A 24,217-nucleotide genomic window follows, 5' to 3' on the forward strand; every position below is an offset into this window, starting at 1 on the left:
AATGAGTAAACAAAAATACGTGTGTCCGATAAATAACAACATAATAAAACAATTACAAAGATACTTTGAATGTATTGGTGTGCACGCTAAAAATTCAAAGCAAAACGAAGTTGCGCCAGAGTCTTAACATTGATGCAACGGGCAATAACAAAACGGTACAAACTTATTTACTCCACATGATCATTTTTACCAGTAAATCATGTTGCTGCAGAGAACAATCATATTCCATGCTATCGTGCCACATTGCATAGGTCGACAAGCCTTGAAGCGACAGAACTTGCCTTTGAAAAATTCTGATGTCATGGCCATCAAACTATTTCATTTATTAAGCAACTCAGAGAATACACCATTTGAACACTTACCCAAGCTTGATCAGCAAAATGGAGTCATGTAACTACTGTTTTGATGTTGATTTTTCATTACAGCACCCAAATGAGTGCGATAATGGATTTTATGCAACCCATTTGAGTTGCATAATGGTCATTAAAGCACCCATTTGGTTGGTATGGAAAAGTAGGCCGTTTTATCACTCAAAGACGAACTGTAAACCAGGTATTATGATCAGGAATTGCAAAAAAGATATTTTAGTTACTAGATAAAGATTGTCGTTGTCCGGAACATCTTTTGCTGGCGAGGATAGAGGAGCTAAATGTCAAAGAAGGAAAATCCATACGATTTGACAGCTTGGTACTCAACATGTTCCGGACAGCAGAACAAAGGGAACCGAAGCGACAATCTTTATCTAGTAACAAAAATATCTTTCGAGGGCAGCAGGGACTATGTCCAAGGGCTTGACGATCCCTCCCCAGGCCATCTGCGAGTTGTGGGGCTTGCCTAGGATGTGGTGGGGTTTGACAGTGGGCCCTGTTAAATTTCTATAAGGTTTCGCAGGTTGCGACACGATGATCTACAATGAATTACATCCCCGCATCTCCGACGTCGTGGCGCTGCAGGAAATTTGCTGGACAGGACAGAAAGTGTGGAAAAGCGGGCATCGAGTGGCTATCTTCTACCAAAGCTGTGGCACCACCAACGAGCTGGGAACCGGCTTCATAGTGCTGCGGATAAGATGCGCCAACGCGTGATTGGGTGGCAGCCAATCAACGCAAGGATGTGCAAGCTGAGGATTAAAGGTCGTTTCTTCAACTATAGCATCATCAACGTGCACTGCCCACACGAAGGGAAGACGAGAAAGAAGCGTTCTACGCACAGCTGGAGCAGACATACGATGGATGCCCACTGCGGGACGTCAAAATCGTCATCGGTGATAAGAACACACAGGTAGGAAGGGAGGAAATGTATAGACCGGTCATCGGACCGGGACCGGATAGTCTGCACACCGTATCGAATGACAACGGCGAACGATGCATAAACTTCGCAGCCTCCCGCGGAATGGTAGTCCGAAGCACCTTATTTCCCCGCAAAAACATCCACAAGGCCACATGGAGATCACCTATCCAAGAAACGGAAAACCAAATCAACCACGTTCTAATCGACGGTAAATTCTTCTCCGACATCACGAACGTCCGCACTTATCGCAGTGCGAATATTGGATCCGACCACTACCTCGTTGCAGTATGCCTGTGCTAAAAACTCTCGACGGTGAACAACACGCGTCGAAGTCGGACGCCGCAGCTTAACATTGGGCGGCTACAAGACGGTAAACTAGCCCAAGAATACGCGCAGCAGCTAGAAATGGCACTCCCAACGGAAGAGCAGCTAGGCGCAGCATCTCTTGAAGATGGCTGGAGAGATATTCGATCCGCCATTGGTAGCACCGCAACCGCTGCATTTGGCACGGTGCCCCCGGATCAGAGAAACGACTGGTATGACGGCGAATGTGAGCAGTTAGTAGAAGAGAAGAATGCAGCATGGGCGAGATTGCTGCAAAAGCTGTCAGCAGGAAGATCGAGACCGTGAAGAGACGGAGCAACTGTACCGCGCTAATAACACACGAAAGTTCAATGAGAAGTTGAACCGTTCACGTAAGGGCCACGTGCCACAGCCTGATATGTGTTAGGACATAAACAGGAACCTTCTTACGAACGAGCGTGAGATGATCCAAAGGTGGCGGCAGTACTACGAAGAGCACCTGAATGGCGATGTGGCAGACGAAGATGGCGGTATGGTGATGGACCTGGGAGAACGCGCGCAGGACATAATTCTACCGGCTCCGGATCTCCAGGAAATACAGAAGGAGATTGGCCGGCTGAAGAACAACAAAGCCCCTGGGGTTGACCAACTACCAGGAGAGCTATTTAAACACGGTGGTGAGGCACTGGCTAGAGCGCTGCACTGGGTCATTACCAAGATTTGGGAGGAGAAAGTTTTGCCGCAGGAGTGGATGGAAGGTGTCGTGTGTCCCATCTACAAAAAGGGCGATAAGCTGGATATTGTAGCAACTACCGCGCAATCACATTGCTGAACGCTGCCTACAAGGTACTCTCTCAAATTTTATGCCGTCGACTAGCACCAGTTGCAAGGGAGTTCGTGGGGCAGTACCAGGCGGGTTTTATGGGCGAACGCTCCACCACGGACCAGGTGTTCGCCATTCGCCAAGTACTGCAGAAATGCCGCGAATACAACGTCCCCACACGTCATCTATTCATCGACCTCAAAGCCGCATATGATACAATCGATCGGGACCAGCTATGGCAGCTAATGCACGAACACGGATTTCCGGATAAACTGACACGGTTGATCAAAGCGACGATGGATCGGGTGATGTGCGTAGTTCGAGTTTTAGGGGCATTCTCGAGTCCCTTCGCAACCCGCAGAGGGCTACGGCAAGGTGATGGTCTTTCGTGTCTGCTATTCAACATCGCTTTGGAAGGGGTAATACGAAGAGCAGGGATTAACACGAGTGGTACAATTTTCAATAAGTCGGTCCAGTTATCTGGCTTCGCCGACGACATAGATATTATGGCACGTAACTTTGAGAAGATAGAGGAAGCCTACATTAGACTGAAGAGGGAAGCTAAGCGGATCGGACTAGTCATCAACACGTCGAAGACGAAGTACATGGTAAGAAGAGGTTCAAGAGAAGACAATGTGAGCCACCCACCGCGAGTTTGCATCGGTGGTGACGAAATCGAGGTGGTAGAAGAATTTGTGTACTTGGGCTCACTGGTGACTGCCGAAAATGATACCAGCAGAGAAATTCGGAAACGTATAGTGGCTGGAAATCGGACTCCGCAAGACGCCCCGATCGAATAGAGTTCGCCGCCGTACCAAACTGACAATCTACAAAACGCTCATTAGACCGGTAGTCCTCTACGGACACGAGACCTGGACGATGCTCGTGGAGGACCAACGCGCACTTGGAGTTTTCGAAAGGAAAGTGCTGCGTACAATCTATGGTACGTGCAGATGGTGCAGATGGCGGACGGTACATGGAGGAGGCGAATGAACCACGAGTTGCATCAGCTGTTGGGAGAACCATCCATCGTACACACCGCGAAAATCGGACGACTGCGATGGGCCGGGCACGTAGCCAGAATGTCGGACAGTAACCCGGTGAAAATGGTTCTCGACAACGATCCGACGGGCACAAGAAGGCGAGGTGCGCAGCGGGCAAGGTGGATCGATCAGGTGGAAGATGACTTGCGGACCCTCCGTAGACTGCGTGGTTGGCGACGTGTAGCCATGGACCGAGCCGAATGGAGAAGACTCTTATATACTGCACAGGCCACTTCGGCCTTAGTCTGAATAAATGAAATGAAACTAAAATATCTTTTGTTGGCAATAATATATCAAGACAAAATCTCGAGATAAAATAGAATACTGCGGCTTCCTGCTGGTTACTTCTCAGGTAATCGCAACGGTCGCTGAACACAACAGAATCAATGAAAATCTTACCCACCGTATGCACTTTCCATGCCATGGTCTACTATTTATTATATACTCTAGAGGCCTGAATAAGAGAAACGCGGATAGGAAATATGACTTTGCTGGCCGGGATACGAGCAGCCTGAAGGAAGGTCGGGTAACCAACTACGGTGGGAACTATGATCGTATGCTGACAGGGCCGGAGGTGCAAATCTTATTGAGCGTCTGTTCTCCATGTCAGGATCGGCTTACAACAGCGTCTGTTCTCACCACTGCAGACAGAATCACAAATCGACCACGTTCTGATTGATGGACGGCACTTCTCCGACATTATCGAAGTCAGGACATATCGTGGCGCCAAATGCGGGGAGCACTGGCACTGAGGATGCATTGTAACTTGTTCTACACAGCTGTGCAGTAACCAACACGAAATGAGTTAAAACAAAGCGAGAATCACAATTTTTCTGTGGAGGCTGCCTATCCGATTCTGTTTTTTCGCACTTGTATACAGTTTGGTAAATTTGCTATCATGGCTTGTTATGATTCGGAGCAGTTTTTGCCTCTCTGTTATCGTTGTTTGTTATCTATTGAGAGCGATTTCTGCAAACCCTGGTTCGTGGGAAGTTATCAAGCCGTTCGCTCGACAACGGACCAGATCTTTAAGCCCCAAACGCAATACAACGGAACGGCGACGGAAACGGAAAATTTGACAGTTAACCCATATATTTTCTGTCAAATTTACCGTTTCCGTCGCCGTTCCGTTGTATTGCGTTTGGGGCTTTACTGTACGGCAAATCCTTAAAAAATGCCGTGAATACCAGGTCACAACGCAACATCTGTTCGTTGATTTCAAGGCGGCACACGACAGTATAGACCGCGTAGAGCTATGGAAAATTATGGACGAGAACAGCTTCCCTGGGAAGCTTACCTGACTAAACAAAGCAACGGTGGATGGTGTGCAAAACAGTATAAAGATTTTGGGCGAACACTCCAGTTTGTTTAAATCACGCCGGGACTAATACAAAATTATGGACTTTGGTGCCTGTTGTTTAACATTGCGCTAGAAGGTGTCATGCGGAGAGCCGGGGTAGGTTTTTCAACAAATCCAGTCAATTTGTTTGTTTCGCGGATGACATGGACATTGTCGGCCGAACATTTGCAAAGGTGGCAGAACTGTACACCCGCCTGAAACGTGAAGCCACAAAAGTTGGATTGGTGGTGAATGCGTCAAAGACAAAGTACATGCTTACATGGGCAGGCTGCGCGACAGGGTCCGCATGGGAAAAAGTGTAACGATATACGGGGATACCTTCGAGGTGGTCGAGGAATTCATCTACCTCGGATCCTTGCTAACAGCTGATGACAATGTTAGTCGTGAAATACGAAGGCGCATCATCTGTGGAAGTCGGGCCTACTACGGGCTCCAGAAGAAACTGCGGTCAAAAAAGATTCGCCACCGCACCAAATGTGTCATGTACAAGACGCTAATAAGACCGGTTGTCCTCTACGGACATGAAACATGGACAATGCTCGAGGAGGACTTGCAAGCACTCGGAGTATTCGAGAGACGGGTGCTTAGGACCATCTTTGGCGGTGTGCAAGAAGACGGTGTGTGGCGGCGAAGAATGAGCCACGAGCTCGCCCAACTCTACGGCGAACCCAGTATCCAGAAGGTAGCTAAAGCCGGAAGGGTACGATGGGCAGGACATGTTGCAAGAATGCCGGACAGCAACCCTGCAAAGGTGGTGTTCGCTTCCGATCCGGCAGGTACGAGAGTGTGTAGCCCTAAATGGAGCGCAGCGAGCAAGATGGGCAGACCAGGTGCAAAACGACTTGGCGAGCGTGGGCGTATTCGAGGATGGAGAGATGCGGCCTCGAACCGTGTATTGTGGCGTCAAATTGTTGATTCAGTGTTATCTGTTTAGATGTAGACTAAATAAATGAAAAATAAATGAGGTCGTTGCCGATTGTATTAACTTCTATGTCGTTCGTAATGGTTGTTTTGAAAGGCGGCTAATTGGGCTTGCGCATACCTCCTGTCTCGTCGGAGGGCCGTCGTGTCAGGTCTGTTTAGCGTCCTACCTAACACCAGGACTTGGGCTTGTGCGCTTGGCGGAGCCCACTTGTGGATACACGCAGCTTTTTATAGAAGTTTAACAGAGCCCACTGTCAAGCCCCACCACATCCTAGGCAGGCACCACAACTCGTAGATGGCCTGGCAAGGGATCGTCAAGCCCTTGTAACTGCATAGTCTTTGCTGCCCGCGTATGTAGATGTTAAGCACAAAATTATATATAGTTTCACTACTTAGTATAAGCACTTTTAGATAAGATTTACTTTAAGAATAATATACTATTTGTAGCACGAATAGCTGGTATGCATGGTATTCATTTACTTTGGTCTTCTACTTTGCTGACTCACCCGGTGACGGCAGAACTACCTGTCACTCCACTGTCATCGAAGCTGTCTCTACTGTACTGCTCATGATCGCATATTTGTAACATTTGCATTTTGGTTGATTTTGTAAATCGTTTATCAATCCTTCCTACAAACTCAATAATTCCCAGCTTACAACAGATAAGCAAGATTGTAACGCCTATTTTACTGTTGTGGGATTAGATGCAACGAATTCAGCTTTCTGAACGATTCACAGGCTTTCTACAAAATAAACAAAAATGCGATCATGGGCAGTGTAGGGCTAGGGATGCGACGATGTAGCTAATGCTATAAACAGATGCGCGCGCTGGCCTAATGGGGAAGGCTAACAAACACTGTTCGCTTTATTCATCGTGCAATTTTATGCATCCATTTTTCTGTTGGTGTCAGGGCCTGAAAGGGTTAAGCGACACACGGTCGCTTTGGTTGGACCTGCTTGCAGATACATGCAGCTTCTTATAGAGTTCAACAGAGCCTATTATCAAACCCCACTACATCCTAGGCAAGCCCCCTGGTCTCACCCCCTCAATCTAGCTAATGTAGTTCCCAGGCTAAACAGCCAGCTAGGTACGAAACCCTTAACTGGTGGTCAATTGTCAACGGCAGACCCGTGGAAGCATGAGAATTGGAAATTGTGAGGACCAGAGTTATGTTTTTTGCCCCTTCCCAGATGTCGTCTCCAGTCGACAGCTAGGTCTCGGTGCGAACAGAAGCTTTTGTTCTTGCTACATGTGCCACTGTTTACGTATATTCGAGGTTTTTTTTCACTTTTCTCGCCAATCGTGGAGATCGCTACCATCGGTTCTCAGTGCCCTGCACATAAATCTGTCCGCGTGTTCCTGCTTCCGACGTTTTACCGGGAACTACAGTCGTTTTTCAACCAAAATACTTGACGCGACGCGAGTGTGCTTTTTTCTAATTGCCAGCTGCAAACGTCAAACGAACAGTGTTGTTTTCGTGATACCGTAAAGTGGAGTACCTCTGAACTTCAACCACAAAAGTGAACATAGTTCATAGTTGGCATAGCTGAAATACTTTCCTGCTGAGGGGAGACAGTCTTTCCGACTAATTTCACCGGATTGCCAACCATGGAGTTGGCACCGGATGCCTTTCCCCCCATCAGTGATCCAGGTGGAGGTCCAACTAATTTCTTCGATGGAGACTTTGCTGGTGCACGACTGCCAAGCTATCTGGACAAAAATGGAACATCTGGAGCAATCCAAGTCCTAAGACTGGAAGCTTGCAATGGATCACTACCAAGCGACCCTTTCCTGCTACGTAAATCTGTTGAAATGTGCGTGGGTACGAAAATAGACGGAGCCTTCCCGGAAGGAAAAGAGGGAATAACATACGCATTAAAAGTTCGCAGCTCAGCACAGGTAGCAAAACTGCTGAAGCTGACTTCTTTATCAGATGGAACTGAAATTAAAATCTCCGAGCACCCAACTCTCAACACCTCTCGCTGTGTTGTCAACTGCAGTTCTGTTTCAAGCCTTAATGATGAAACTGTCCTGGAAGGTCTTGCTAACCAAGGTGTCCGAAGCATTCGTCGTATCAAACGAAGAGTTGGAGACAAAGAAGAAAACACGTCAACGATTATTCTCACAATCAGTGGAACCGTGATTCCCTCTCACGTGGATTTTGGCTGGATCAGGTGCAAAACTCGTCCATACTATCCCACCCCCATGCAATGCTACAATTGCTGGGGGTTCGGACATACTAGCAAACGTTGTAAACAACCTAAACCTACCTGTGGAACTTGCTCGCAAGAACATGCCGTTGACAAGGAAACTAAATGTGCTGCAGAAGATTTCTGTAAACGCTGCGACCAACACAACCATCCGCTATCCAGTAAAAGATGCCCAACGTATTGCAAGGAAACCGAGATCCAACGAATTCGGGTTAATTTGGGTATATCCTACCCGCAAGCCAAACGTCATTACGACCAAACTCACGGACAAAACAGCTACTCCAAAATTACAGCAGCAGGAAAAGACCAGACAATTACCGAATTATCCTCTAAGGTGGACAAACTTCAACATGAGATGGAAAGGAAGAACAAAAGGATCGAGATTCTTGAATCGAGCAAAATGCTATCCGATAATGAAATGATCGAAGACCTGCTACAAAAGCTAGAAAATCTTACATCCGCAATGAAGCAGAAAGATGAACGCATTCGTGCCTTGGAAACAGCCCTGCAGAGTGGCTCCCGTATTTCACTCGTCCGCAAGCACGGTACAATCGAAGACCTGGTCTCAAAAGTAACCAATCTTGAGACCAAACTGGAGCGCAAGGAAAAAGAAGTCAAGGTACTCCGTACAATCTTTGACAAACAGCAGCGGCAGAAGCAAGATTGGACCGCCGACAACTCGAAGAACGAGTCCGCACCGAAAAAGGACACGAAGCCGAAGAAGGAATGGAAACCTACTCCAATGTACGAAGTGACACCAGCCCGATTGTCTGCTATACAACTACTGAAGAGAGAACCCCACTGACTCGGATGACTCCTCCAGTCAAAGGAAAATTAAAGCTCTCACTTCCGACAGCGACATCTACGCTGACGTTTCCACTTACAGCGGCGACGACTGCATGTCGGAATGAAGAGGAAACGCCTCCAGTAATTTCTATACTGATCCTCTGTTTTTCGAAACATCATACTCTCATTTTTGCCATGGGCCCCGAAATGCATAAAAAACTACGCTTTCTGCTAAAGAAGATAATACTGGTCGCTCAATCACCAAAATACTTTTACAATTCGACACTCATCATCCCAGCAACACAACCCATCCGGAACCCCCTCGGGACAATGGAGGAACCGCCGGTTCGGAAACTGAATCACCACCGGAACTGGCGAACCATTCTCTACATCCCAAGCATTTTGGAAGAAGTAGAACTAGAGGAAGAAAAGACCAACCACCCGCAACATTTAGGACATTATCAACCGTCAACTCCATCGCAGCAGCTTACGACCGTGACCAACTGCTTAGGTTCGGCCCCGCCGCCGTACCTTCAGCTGGTTCCTCTAGGCATATTCCCGTCGCCAACATTATAAAAAACTTCGCTTCCGAGGCAGAACTAAGGACCTCCAACAGATCGTCAAACCCACGTAACGCAATCGCAGCTTCCCCATTCGTACTACAGTGGAACATAAATGGTTTCAACAACAATATCAGCGACCTTGAATGGCTCATCCAAAATAATCCGCCAGTCGTCCTGGCCTTACAAGAAGTCCACCGTTCTAGTGTAGATAGACTCAACCGATCGCTAGGAGGAAAGTGACGTTGGGTATATAAAAGTAACGCAAACATCTATCACTCGGTGGCTATAGGAGTCCTGACATCATTCCAATACTCTAGTATCCAGTTGTACACAAGTTTACCAATCGTAGCAGTGAGAATTAATTATCCGTTTCCCGTATCGATAGCGAGTGTGTACTTACCATGCGGAAAGATACCAGACCTACGAAACCAAATCCTCCAGGTACTGAAATCCATACAAGGACCAACATTAGTCTTAGGAGACTTTAACGGACATCATAATTCGTGGGGGAGTCCCATTTCGAATGCGAGAGGAATCACATTAGCAGAGACCGCCGAAGCACTAGATTTGGTACCACTCAATGACGGTTCCATAACCTTCACTAGTGGCCATCGTGAATCTGCAGTCGACGTATCACTAGCAAGCTCTGGTATCGTAAATCGGCTGCTCTGGCGTGTCGGTGACGACCCACTCGGAAGCGACCATCATCCAATCACAATATCACTCCAGGAACAAATACCAGAAACCACACGTCGCCCACGATGGCTGTATGAGCAAGCAGATTGGACATCTTTCCAGACTATTATAGATGAAAGTCTTAAAACAACCGAACAAAGCAGTATTTCCGATTTCATACAGACTATTCGACAAGCAGCAACCACAACGATTCCGATCACCAGTCCAAAACCAGGGCGCAGGGCCCTGGTATGGTGGTCACCGGTAACCAAACAAGCAACTAAAGCTAGGAGAAAAGCCCTACGTGCAGCAAAGCGTCTACCTGCTGATCACCCTAACAAAAGAAATGCAGTCGATTTATACAAACTAAAACGAAACGAATGCCGACAAATTATACGGGATGCTAAAGATCGCAGCTGGGAGAATTTCCTAGATGGAATAAACAGCAATCAATCGACGACAGAGCTATGGGGAAGGGTTAATGCTCTCAGTGGGAAACGTAAAGCTCGCGGTATGGCAATCCACCTTGAAGGTGTACTCACCCACGACCCTGCCATCATAGCTGATGAGCTTGGTCTGTACTTCTCATCTCTCTCATCCTTCGATACATATAGCGATGTTTTCATCCATCGGAAAAATGCCACCATAGATGATTTGGACAAAATGCTCATCCCGATCGATACAACGTGCCTGCCTATTAACGAACCGTTTCGTTTAAATGAGCTAGAAATGGCGCTATCCAGGTGCAAAGGCAAATCTGTCGGACCAGACGAAATAGGCTACCCAACCCTGAAGCATCTCACTCCCAATGGAAAGGCGACTCTATTACGACTGTTAAACAAGGAATGGTCCGACAATTCCCTACCACAAAACTGGAACCACAGCCTTGTAATCCCTATCCCGAAACATGGACTGTCTTCAAAAACACCTAAAAGTTTTCGACCGATATCATTGACATGCTGCATCAGCAAAGTTATGGAGAGAATGGTAAATCGTCGGCTCATCCACTTTCTCGAATCTAATGGGTATCTCGACCACAGGCAGCACGCCTTTCGCTCCGGCCACGGAACGGGTACGTATTTTGCAACTCTTAGTCAAGTTCTTCATGATGCCAAATCCGAGGATCAACACATCGAGCTTGCTACATTGGACCTGGCGAAAGCTTACAATCGAGCTTGGACACCCGGTGTTATACAGCAGCTCAGGAAATGGGGTCTATCAGGACACATTCTCCACTTCCTACGAAACTTCCTCCGTAAAAGAACCTTCCAAGTTTGTGTTGGCAACCACCGCTCGAAATGTTTTGCTGAGGATACTGGGGTCCCACAGGGCTCTGTCATTGCCGTCACGATCTTTCTGGTGGCAATTAATGGAATCTTCGTTAACCTTCCGAAAGAAATATACATCTTCGTATATGCAGATGACATCATGCTCATAGCTGTGGGTTCAACTGAGAAAGCTTTGCGGCGCAAGCTCCAAGCCGCTGTGAACGCTGTTGCCAAATGGGCAAACGAAGAAGGTTTCGATATCGCCACCGATAAAAGTGCTATAATGCACATTTGCAGTTCGTCTCATCGTCCCATGCGTTCAACGGTCTGCGTCAATAGACAAACAATCCCTTTGAAAAAATCGATTCGAGTACTGGGTGTCTATCTGGATCGCCGTCTTACATTCCAAGATCATTTCAAGCAAGTAAAACAAAATTGTAAACCACGTTTGAATCTCTTACGCACCTTATCAAAACGTCATCAAATGAGCAACCGCGATGTACGGTTACGAGTATCCGAAGCAATCATCAACAGCAGATTACTCTACGGTATTGAACTAACCTGTCTATCAACTGACGCTTTGACAACAGCACTCGCACCCGTATATCATCAAGCAATTAGGATTACCTCCGGCCTGTTGCCTTCGACACCTTCTGATGCTACATGCGTAGAAAGTGGGAGGTTGCCCTTCAAGCTACTCATCGTTGATACCATCTGCAAACGAGCTACTAGCTTTATCGAGAAAACGGAACCATGTAGGGGTGGAGTTTTTCTCCTTGATGAGGCGAATCGACTCCTCGAAAACCCGGTGGCCGAAATTCATTGGAATGGAGCCAGAAGTTGGAATTCGCCAAAACTGAACTTCGACATGTCAATCAAAAACCAATTTCGAGCAGGAACGAAATCTCATGCGCTATCTAAGTGTGTTGTAGAACTACTTGGTACCAAGTTCCGCAATTTTACGCTTCGATACACAGATGGTTCCAAATCTGGCAATAAGGTAGGGATAGGAGTAACCGATGCAGTAACAAGTCATTTCTTCCGTCTCCCAGAGGCATGCTCAGTTTTCTCGGCAGAAGTTGCTGCAATCCTCTTTGCTTGCACTACACCATCACCAAATCCGATTGTCGTACTGACAGACTCCGCCAGCGCCATTTCAGCGCTATCTTCCGACGTAGCACGCCACCCGTGGATTCAGGAGATCCAACTACAAGCACCTTCTGATACCGTCTTCCTTTGGATACCAGGGCACTGTGGGATTCGCGGCAATGAAGAAGCCGACCATCTAGCAGCTTTTGGTAGACGTTCAAATCTACTAACCAAGGATGTCCCCAGCCAGGATTTGAAAAATGGATATCAGTCACTATTAGAAACTCATGGTCACTAAATTGGCATAATCAGCAATCCCATTTTCTACGGAAAATCAACAATGATATCTTTCGCTGGGAAGACCCAAAGAAACACTCGGAGCAAAAATCATCTCCAGGCTGAGAACTGGGCATAAAAAATTTCCCATAACATGGGGTCCACAGGAGCTTTTCGCAAAATCTGTCCCACTTGCTGCACGCAAAATTCGGTTGAACATTTCATTATCAACTGTCCACAATATGAAGCGGCACGAGTCCTCCACGATATACCAAGTAGCATACGGACCGCACTCAACAACGATCCTGATAATATAGCCCGGCTGATAAATTTCCTGAAATATACTGGATTATACCAGAGCATCTAATCAAAGTTTTCACCATGTGCAGAAGTTTATAGGCATCGAGAGAAGACAACGCCCAACAAGGACCCACGTAAACTCACCTCGATCATCTCATGACCATTTCTATTGTTATTTGAATTTCATTATAGTTAATATTGTAAACTCTTACTTGCTAGTATTGCCCAGGGGGGATTAAAATGCCCTCTTCTTTCTCCACAGAGAAGAACCAGTCCAGGGCTGAAATTCTCTTGAATAAAGAAAAAAAAAAAAAGATGTCGTCTCACCATTTCGTAGTGTGTTTTCTCTATGTTACCAAAAATGTTCAAATTTAACCATATTATTCTCTGCATTAACACACGTGTATGAAGCTCTTAAACGGCACTGACCCATCTTACCTCGTGATCCATCTTGCTTCGCGGCAAACACCAAGAAGAAATGTTGTTAACCCCCGCAGGTGAGTTAATCCTTTTTTTCTCTATGCAAGACGCTTCACACTACATATATGCATTAGTGCATTCTTCGCTTCCACCACGCGTGATGTAATCTTGCTGAGTGAAATCATACATCATCATTCAGTCAGAAAGTCGATCCATTTATAATTTCAATCCTATTGCCAGGCTATCCTAAAGTGTTTACATGTTCATTGATAATTAAATATAATAGAAAAACCGTGATAGTTCAAAAGAATTATAACGTTTTTAAACAATTCTTAGCTGTTTCACGTAAAATTAAAATAGTACGCCTTATTCTCAGTGCTTCATAAACATCATCTTGAACTGGTTCCTCAGGGTCGAACAATAAAGCAGTCTCTATCCTCGTATATGTGTTTGATGATTTGACATCAATTCAGACTCTGTAATCTTCTTAACGGGAGGTATATTATTGAGCCTGTCTTACGTTCTTATCACCAGTGCCATTTTATTTACTTGTATTCCTCAAAAGTTGAGTTGGAAAGTTATCAAAAACGCTCATCGCATAAAGAAGTGTGTTTTAGCTCTCCATTCATTCCATACGCAATCGATTCGCTGGCCATGTACGTGTAGAGGAGCGAACAACTTTCTGTGCTCGAACCAATCAGCACGGTCGCAAAATAAGAGAGCTCTGTGTTTTGTCACGTTCCAAAGGTTAATTCTCTACCGATTATCTTCCAGCCAGAGTAATAAGCATAGAGCAGTTCCATAGTGCAGTTTAAACGCAACAGTTTGCTGAAGTATTCGGAGGTATCCAGATCTACACTAGACGAGATCAATATCAAGTGCAATTACGGCTGTGGGTGTTCAAAGTGCATTTAAAAGGTGAAATTTCAATCATATTCAGTGATAAAGTTCCACGTACATATCGGAGTGCGGTTCTCACCGAAGGAAAACGAAAAATCATTGTATCGCATATCTCAGATATTGACTCACGAGATGCCGAGCGCAAAGGTCAACCCAGATCTGCATAATGAGCGGAAAAAGTGCACCTTCAAAAATGAAGATTTCACGCTTTGGTGGATAGGCGGAGAAGCCAAACTGAAGGAAAAACGTTCGCGAGGTAAGTTCACATGATGAAGCAGTTTTATTTTCCGGTTCCAGTATAGTAGGGCCTTATTATATTTTACTATAGGTAGACATTAATGAAGCGAAGCATACCCAATGATGTCGCGGTTGTGGTGGTGTCATTCATCGCTTGCGTAAATTTGTATGCTATGCCGTATGTTTGGTAGAAACATGAACATTGCATAAATAACATTCATTCATCGATGCTTCTATTTACTACAAACACGTGCAATTAAAAAAATATAGGTATGTTAGACTTCTTTACAATGCCTCGAGCGTAATTTAATCAAAGTTTGACAATAAAAAGAAGTTTCTCTATGCTTTTCATTAATCTATTTCTTTTAGTTGATATGGTTGACATATAGAATAGGGTAGCTGCGGAATTTATCACTTGCTGTTGCTGGTTTTAGGCAAGGAAATTTCCGACAGTAGTACAGCCAGTTTCTAACTGATTGATATTTAGCGAACAGCTAACTAGGATAAAGCCCTGTTGAAAAGAAGTTATCTGTCTAAAAACACGGCCTCAGCACCAATATGCTGTTATAATGTTACTTCAACCAGAGAGTACAATTTCGGTAATATGCTGTTAGTAATTTTACCCAATTGGAAATGCCATGAAGAACAAAAATATTGAATTGTTATAAGACCGATAAAAATATTTAAAAATGTCTCCCTCCTTAGTTTTTGCTCAAAAATAATAATTTGAGGGAGCAATATAATTTCCGGAAAATATTGAGGATATTCAAAACATTCTTTAACAAATCCAAGGAGTTTTATTTTTTTATTTTTGCCTTTCTTATATACTAAGTATACGTAAAGTCTATAATATAGCCATATAGATCATACTATGATCTCTCCAAAAACAACCTTTTTATAGAAGGCCCGGAGACCCATAGTGTTATATATCGATCTGTGTCTGTGATTTGTGTGATTGCGAGTTTTTTTTTTTTAAGAGGGGTGAAGGCAAATCTGCAAACAGACACCTGAAATTGACCTTTCCCGTCAATTTTTTTTATTTGCTTGATCGATTCTTTGGCTTATTTAAGGTCAACTTTCCCAAAGAACCCATATTTTTTACGCCTCTAAGTGTTTTTAAAATTTTAAACAAAAATCGAAAAAGTGCTATTTTTTGAGGATTGGGCCGATTTTGAACGAACATCGGGTGAATTTGTCAGGCCGGTTCACACATGCAGCACTTTTTCGGTTTTTGTTTTCAATTTTAAATATAGTTAGAGGCTTCAAAAAAATTGTGTTCTTTGGAAAAGTTGACCTTAAATAAGCCAAAGAATCGACTGAGACAATAAAACGAGATACATTTTTTACGGGAAAGGTCAATTATCACTCAGGGAGTGGAGTTGACAGAAGGCCGAGCTACTAAACCCACCCAAGTAGCGGAAGGTTACTTGAGTTACCCTCTCTGCTAACACACTGATCCCCCCAGGAACTGCCTCCCAGCGTTACTTCTGGGGGATAGGCAGTACTTAATATACTCGATCATTCACGCTCACACAGGCACCCATCCCGTATGAGGCTACTGGCGCACACCTTGGGACTGATGGATATCATTCTCGATATTGCCGTAACAGTCGAAGCCAGCTTGCACGCATAGTCGACATGGCTGGCGAAGGTCAGCTTGTCGTCTATTATGACCCCAAGGAGCTTCAAGCTCCGCTTTGTTGCGATCGCGATTTCACCAACATGACTCACCGCATGTTGAACCGACTTGCGGTTGTTGACGATAACCACCACCATCCAGGCCTCTAGTGCTCATCCAATCCACCACCGTTCATCTGGTTGAACTGTTCTAATGGCCACCTTGGTGGGGCAAAGCAGCTACAATAGAACACACCATTGATCTTGGCTATCGGGACACCCTTAGCAGAGGAGTGTACCACCTGATCGGGTACCGTGCAAATAGCTGCCATCCTAGACCCGTCCGCCACCCAATTGCCGTTATCGTCAGGGGCGTTGTACGGGTCGGACAGAAAGGCGACATCGGTTCTCGACTCCGAGACCGACTGCCACAGCAGATGCTGTGCAGTTGCACAGTGGTTAAGATTCAGCTGTGATACTCTCTCTGATGGGACACGAAGATCCACCACAACGACGACACAGGTTGCTACGGTCTGGGCCCTTACAGTTGTAGGAATTGTGCCATTTGCGGTCATTTGAGTTCATTGCATCGGTTTCCGTAAAAAAAAATCGATTTTGAAAAAAAAAATCCAAGGGGGGACCTTTGACAAAAAACAATGTTTTTTGAATAACTCTGGAACGCAATGGCCGATCGAACCAATTTTCAATAGGAAACAACTAGTCCGCGTCGATTGCAACTTGTTGCGAGGGAATTGGACAATGCTAAGTACCCTCCTTAGCCCTCCTTAGCCGTGCGGTAAGACGCGCGGCTACAAAGCAAGACCATGCTGAGGGTGGCTGGGTTCGATTTCCGGTGCCGGTCTAGGTAATTTTCGGATTGGAAATTGTCTCGACTTCCCTGGGCATAAAAGTATCATCGTGTTAGCCTCATGATATACGAATGCAAAAATGGTAACTTGGCTTAGAAACCTCGCAGTTAATAACTGTGGAAGTGCTGCTTAATGAACATTAAGCTGCGAGGCGGCTCTGTCCCAGTGTGGGGATGTAATGCCAATAAAAAGAAGAAAAAGTACCAAAAAGTGTGTCTCACATTTTTGTACACACACATACATTCACACATACAGACATGACCTCAATTCGTCGAACTGAGTCGATTAGTATATAACACTATGGGTCTCCGAGCCTTCTATCAAAAGTTCGGGTTTGAAGTGAATATATAGCCTTTACGTATACTTTGTAAAACTGCAGATTCATGGATTTTTATGAGCTTCTAGAAAAATCGTGAAACCGAAAAGCTGCCAAAGCCAGAAAAAAGTTCTCCGCGCTTTCAAACGTCTACCCTTAAACTACCCATCCCCCTAATCTTGATCACTATCGCCAACTCCACATCCAATTATGGCCTCGCAGACATTTCTCACTAACACGAACGCATGGTTCGTGGTTGAAAAACAATCCCATTTGATTTTGCCGTGACAGGTGCTCGTAGTTATTAATTTAAGGCCTACATCAACAGATTACTTATGTCCTATTGATGGTAATAAAAAAAATATAAGTATACATCGTCAAAAACTTTAAAAAAATGGACAGCCTTCAGCGGCAAGAAATTATCGTTGTCCTCTTACCAAACAATAATAGCTCGTCTCGTGAACCACAAAACTTCCGTCCAATCGCCCTCTTATGCTGTCTATCCAAAGTGAAGGAACGCATGGTTAACCGCAGATTCGAGTTTGATCAAACAGCAACTGGAAGTTGAAGTTCACCTCGATCATCGTTAAAATGCTTTTACAGCTCGTCTATTTTGCCTCGCTGGGTGACATCCTTCACGACACCTACTCACAGGGACTGCGAGCGGAATTCATCTCTCTGGTCTCTCAAAGGCTTGTGAACACGAGAACACAATCGATTCCTCAACATCATGTGACTTGGGGTCACGCAATTCACTTCCTCAAACAATTTCTATCGTAACGTGCCGGGTTTCGGTTGGGGACGCCACATCTATGCTGTATTCTGAAGAAAGCGACGTTTGACCTAGAATTAGCCTGTATTCTTCTTATTATTTGCCTTAATTGCTCCACTGGGACATGGCACTGAGGAAACTGGACGCATGATTTCCAATCAAACGCCTTATGAAAATTTGCCACAAGGAATCGGTATGAATTTCAATATGTTGCCTTATGAATGATGATTTACAGTGCAGTGATGAAGTGCAGCAGACTGGGTTCGAACCATGGACGTCGGGATCGGGAGGCCGGTATGTAGACCACACGCCCATCGACGCTTGAAGACTTGGGAAGGTAACTGCGTATAAAAAGCACTGTTGGTGGAATATTCAGTCGAAGCTTCATAAGGCGCCAGTTATGAATTTCGCTAGTCCAGTTCGCTGAGTGGGGGAGACCACGCCTCGCAGCTTAGTTAAGCACTTCCACAGTTATTTGGGCTTTAAAAGAGATGATGAGTTGCAGTCCTACAACTCTATAACAAAGATAAAAACCAAATTAAATCCACACTGCGGTGTTAATGCCTTTCTCGATACAATCATTTGATTTCGACAGTGCGATACCAAAAATAATTGCCTACCTTACGGCGTATCAACTATGTTGGATGTACCGCAATGCACCAACCTTGTATAGCTTGAACACCATTTTCTTTATAACTTTTGAACGCAATGACCGATCGTTTAATAGTGGAGTTTAACTGGAGTTTATCCCCGTCGAATGCAACTTGTTGCGAGAAAATCGGATGAGGATTACTATATGAAAAGTTGGCTAATGTTTTTTCTAAGCTTTTGTGTGCACACACACATACACACGGACATACTGACGGACCGGCAAGTTTTTCACTTTTTGAAGTTTTGCTTGCTTGAATGAATATTACTGGAACAATCGGACATTATAGAATAACCTAATGGTTTATTTTAGAATAGTATCGTGATACCGCGTACCGCGCAATGTCTAAAATGTAATTTACAACACTTTTATTTTTTTTCCTAATTTTCAGAGAAATTCTTCCTGTCAGAGCCGGAATTTTTCGACAAAGTCCCCCTGCATTTTGTGTCCCATAAAGAAGTCTACGAAGAATCGGTCCGTAAAGCTACTGTCATTTTCCGCAAGGTGAAACAGATGCAGGAACAGGGCAAAGATGGTGTTGAAAATTATATGTAGGTTGGAGTTTTGTTATACCTTTGGAATGACGCCTAATATAGTTTCTTCATTTCAGGGCTCTTCTGGGAGGTCTGCTAGGATCCGGTATCCTGAAGGAAGGAAATCCGCTCGCCGTGCACTTTGTAATGTTTCTTCCTGCTTTGATGGGCCATGGAACGCCGGAACAACAAGCGGAGTGGATAAGTCGAGCATGGAATTGTGAGATTATCGGAACTTATGCACAGACTGAACTCGGTCATGGTACTTTCATCAGGGGATTGGAGACAACTGCGACATATGATGAACGGACGAAGGAAATTGTTTTAGAAAGTCCCACGCTGTCATCGTACAAATGGTGGCCAGGAGGCCGTAAGTTATTATGCCATGTTTTACAATTGAAAATGATTCTAATTATGCCTCACTGTTGCAGTCGGTCATACGGCGAACTACTGTGTAGTGATCGCCCAACTGTATTCTAAAGGGGTGTGCCACGGCATTCATCCGTTCATAGTACAACTTCGCGATGAGGAAACTCACATGCCAATGCCTGGAATTACTATCGGCGAAATTGGTAACAAGCTGGGTATGAATGGAGTCAATAACGGATTTCTAGGTTTTAAGAACGTGCGTATTCCTCGCACCAACATGTTGATGAAGAATGCCCAACTTCTCGAGGACGGCACATTTGTAAAGCCACCCTCGTCTGTGTTGACATACGGGACGATGATGTTTGTCCGCGTAGTCATCGTAAGGGATATGGCAAATTATTTGTCGAAGGCTGTAACAATTGCCACCCGCTATTCCTGCGTTCGCCGGCAAAGCGTTATCAATCCGGAGTACGTGCAAATTGTTGTTTTGCTTTTGGTAATCTCTTTCAAGTAATCATATATTTTATCTTATCTCTCCAACAGTCAGCCCGAAGTTCAAGTCATCGACCACCTCACGCAGCAATACAAGCTATTTCCAGCTATCGCAAAAAGTATTATTTTCAAACTGACTTCTGATAATTTATGGGATATGTACAACCAGGTAACGTCTGAATTGGACAAAGGCGATCTTGAACGGTTACCGGAGCTCCATGCCATCGCCTGCTGTTTGAAGGCGGTTTGCACTGCCGATGCCGCGCAGGCGGTTGAAACTTGCCGATTGGCGTGTGGAGGTCATGGATACATGACCTGTTCGAACCTTTTCGGCACATATGGCATGGTTACTGCAGCATGTACTTATGAAGGAGAAAACACTGTGCTACTGCTTCAAACGGCAAGGTAAATTAAATTCAAACCGATCAGTTATTTTAACCTCACGGTGACGAATACCCATTGCCTATATTATATCTCTATTCCATAGTTTTTTTTTGTATAAGATGAATATGAGAGACTGAAGACTAAAGCCGGAGTAACCTGTGCAGTACATACATAAGAGTCTTCTCCGTTCAGCTCGGTCCATGGCAGCACGTCGCCAACCACGCAGTCTACGGTCCTTAAATCGTCATCCACCTGATCGATCCACTTGCTCAAAGTGCACCTCGCCTTCTTGTGTAGAGAACCATTTTCACCGGATTACTATCCGACATTCTGGCTACGTGCCCGGCCCATCACAATCGTCCGATTTTCGCGGTGTGAACGATGGATGGTTCTCTCAACAGCTAATGCAACTCGTGGTTCATTCGCCTGCTCGACGTACCGTCTGCCATAAACACCCCCCCGTAGATGGTACGCAGCACTCTCCGAAAATACAAACACGAACTAAATAAGTTAGGATTGCATTACAAAAAACATTTTGTAACTGTAATAATCAGGGCGATTTAGACGGAACTGAACAATTGCACAACTGTATTTAAATTAATATGGAAATGGCTCTGGAAATGTTTTTTCCGAACTTGTTCACACCGATTAATTATTCTTCCGCATTTTCGTTTAGCCGGAAAAACCAAATGGAGAAATGATTTGTTCGAAAATTTCTCTCGACCTTGAACAAGAATAAGGGGGTTTGATCGCATTTGGTGTGCCATCTTTTCAATCGATGGATAAAACAGTGAGTTCTGAAACCACTGAAATTGTGAATTGGCAAGTTCCCCAACGTGATCTATATAGATTCCATCTTACAAGGCCAGCTTCGACTTAGGTGGGCTCTTATGAATCTGGTTAGTTTAGTCAGGAACCTTTAGCTAATAGGGTATTCGTACTATTTTCGAAAACATGCTGACGAGGGTTCACTCCGCAATAGCATGAATATAAGACAAAATAGATGCTGTTGTTTGACTAACACCAATAGCAAGAGAGTTCGTGGGGCAGGACCAGGAGAGTTATTTAGTTTCGCTGACGACATAGATATTATGGCACGTAACTTCGAGAAGATGGAGGAAGCCTACATTAAACTGAAGGGTTAAGCTAACCGGATTAGTAATCAACACGTTGAAGACAAATGACAAGACGATTTTGTATCGGTGGTGACGAAATCGTGGTGGACGAAGAATTCAAACACTTCAGTGGTGACTGCCGAAAATGGTACGAGCAGAGACATTTGGAGACGCACCGGCGGCTAGAAACCGTACATACTTTGGACTCCGTAAGACGCTACGATCGAAAAGAGTCCAGTTCGCTGCCGTACCAAACTGACTATCTACAAAACGCTCATTAGACCGGTTAGTAGTTCTCTACGGAGCGAGACCTGGGCGATGCGCGTGGAGGACCAACGCGCACTTGGAGTTTTCGAAAGGAAAGTGCTGCGTACCATCTATGGTGGGGTACAGATGGCGGACGAGACGATACGTGGAGGAGGCGAAAGAACCACGAGTTGCATCAGCTGTTGGGAGAACCATCCATCGTTCACACCGCGAATATTGGACGACTGCGGGTATACGTAGCTAGCTGTCGGATAGTAATTCGGTGAAAATGGTTCTCGACAACGATCCGACGGGCACAAGAAGGCGAGGCATGAACCGAGCCGAGTGGAGAAGATTCTTATGTACTGCACAGGCCACTCCGACCTTAGTCTGAGCAAATAAATAAAATATACTTACTATGTCTGAAACTTGATTATGCATATGTACAACATGTGATAGATTTAGTTCGGAAAAGGTATTGAAGGGTAACCGCCCCTTCGGTTGGGTTTGATCCCACGACCCCAGTTCGCATGACAGGTGCTTTCCCTACTAAGCTACGAAGGACCTCCGTCGTCCACCGCAGCTTAGCGGGTACTGATGAAACCAAATTCCCAGCACCAGGTACCAGCCAATCTCTCGCAATACATTTTCAGAACTTAATTACTATGTCTCATTACTCCGGGTGGCTTAATACCCGGCATATAGGCAATTAACTTTGAATGTACTGATCTCGAGTGGCGATCTCTCTTCACTTGTGTGGTCGGGTTGGGATCTGACGACCAAACTGACATAACCTCACACAACCCTACTTCATTGAGCGCCGTTGCTGATGAAGCAAGTGTGTAGGAGCCGAACAATACTAAATACTCATCCTACTTGGTTGACATGTGTACAAAAATACATTTGAGAGAGTTAGTTCTGAAAATGTATTGCGAGAGATCGGCTGGTACCTGGTGCTGGGAATTTGGTTTCATCAGTACCCGCTAAGCTGCGGTGGACGACGGAAGTCCTTCGTAGCTTAGTAGGGAAAGCACCTGTCATGCGAACTGGGGTCGTGGGATCAAACCCCACCGAAGGGGCGGTTACCCTCCAAAACCTTTTCCGAACTAAATCTATCACATGTTGTACATATGCATAATCAAGTTTCAGACATAGTAATTAATTTCCACTCCGGGTGGCTTAATATAGGCATATAGGCAATTAACTTTGAATGTACTAAAATATACTGTTGTTTGCTATTTTTTTTCAGTACTACTGATTCTCCAAAATCGCCAACAAAGACAAAGATAATTAATGCATCTTGTTTCAAATTATTTTCAGATACTTACTTAAAGTATGGAACCAAGCACAAAAAGGACATGAATTAGTCCCAACGGTGCAGTACCTTAAGAAATTCTTGTCCAGTAATCAACGTCAAACCTGGGATGATTCTGTGCCTGGAATAATTGCTGCACTTCAAACTGTGGCCGCAGGGTCAGTACATCCCAAGAAACATTTTATATATTCCCTCATTGACTAATCTTTGATGTATCTCATTGTAGGAAACTTCGCCTGGCCAGTGAGCACATAGAACAACGCAAACGGGCGGGCCGCACGCCAGAGGAAGCCGTCAATCTTACATCGATTGAACTGGCTAGAACTGCCGACGCTCATTGCCGAGCATTTTTGGTTCAGTCAGGTTATGAGATGATTGAAAAATCCTGCAAAACTGCTCCACCAGAGCTAGCACGTGCTTTGCGAGACATCTACGAGTTGTACGCGTATGACGAGTCTATGAAGGTCGTCGGAGATTTGTTGATGGTGAGTAATCTACCGATCAGTTCTCTAATTTAGACTACTGCTACCATACTAAAAATAATTCAAATTTTCAGTTCACCACTATTAGTGAGAGCGATATTACGAGGTTGCAACAGAAACTGGAAGACGCCTTAGCTGCTATGAGACCAAATGCTGTTGGTATTGTGGACTCATTCGACATTCCGGATATGGTGCTGGGATCGGCCCTTGGTGCCTACGATGGAAACGTTTACGAACGTTTGTTCGACGAGGCTAAGAAGAGTCCTCTCAACCAGGTATGATGAATAATATCAAACATCTTCAGCATACTTAATTGACGAATGATGATCAAATTTCGATTTTAGGAACCAGTGAACAAATCATTCCACTTGTATCTGAAGCCGTTCATGAAGTCAAATCTATAAAATAGATGTATTTTTACGAAGCGGTTGTTATGCGAGCGTGACTTTATTTTAGGAAATGGTGATAGATAATCAATTGTTTATACATTTTATGAACATTTATATTTTTAATGTTTTAAAAAAGCAATCAAACAAGTGGTGATATATAAAAAAACTCCTTTAATAAAATTTGTACAAACTATAAAAAAA

The 24,217-nt window shown here is 44.7% G+C and overlaps 1 protein-coding gene across 2 annotated transcripts; it reads left to right on the forward strand.

Annotated features, from left to right (window-relative positions):
• The first annotated feature begins 13,543 nt into the window (after positions 1–13,543).
• LOC134220309 (probable peroxisomal acyl-coenzyme A oxidase 1) lies at positions 13,544–24,217 on the forward strand. Of its 2 annotated transcripts, none has more exons than XM_062699330.1 (10): positions 13,544–13,828; positions 14,106–14,487; positions 19,083–19,242; positions 19,302–19,594; positions 19,656–20,061; positions 20,137–20,490; positions 23,151–23,303; positions 23,372–23,630; positions 23,702–23,902; positions 23,972–24,217. In XM_062699330.1, exons 2-10 carry the CDS (start codon positions 14,364–14,366, stop codon positions 24,029–24,031), a joined length of 2,010 nt encoding a protein of 669 aa, XP_062555314.1. In that variant the 5' UTR covers positions 13,544–13,828; positions 14,106–14,363; the 3' UTR covers positions 24,032–24,217. The 2 variants fall into 2 exon arrangements, with proteins under 2 accessions (XP_062555314.1, XP_062555315.1); XM_062699331.1 differs by having other exon boundaries at positions 13,544–13,690.

The sequence above is a fragment of the Armigeres subalbatus genome, chromosome 3, assembly GCF_024139115.2.
Source record: "Armigeres subalbatus isolate Guangzhou_Male chromosome 3, GZ_Asu_2, whole genome shotgun sequence".
Lineage (NCBI taxonomy): Eukaryota > Metazoa > Arthropoda > Insecta > Diptera > Culicidae > Armigeres > Armigeres subalbatus.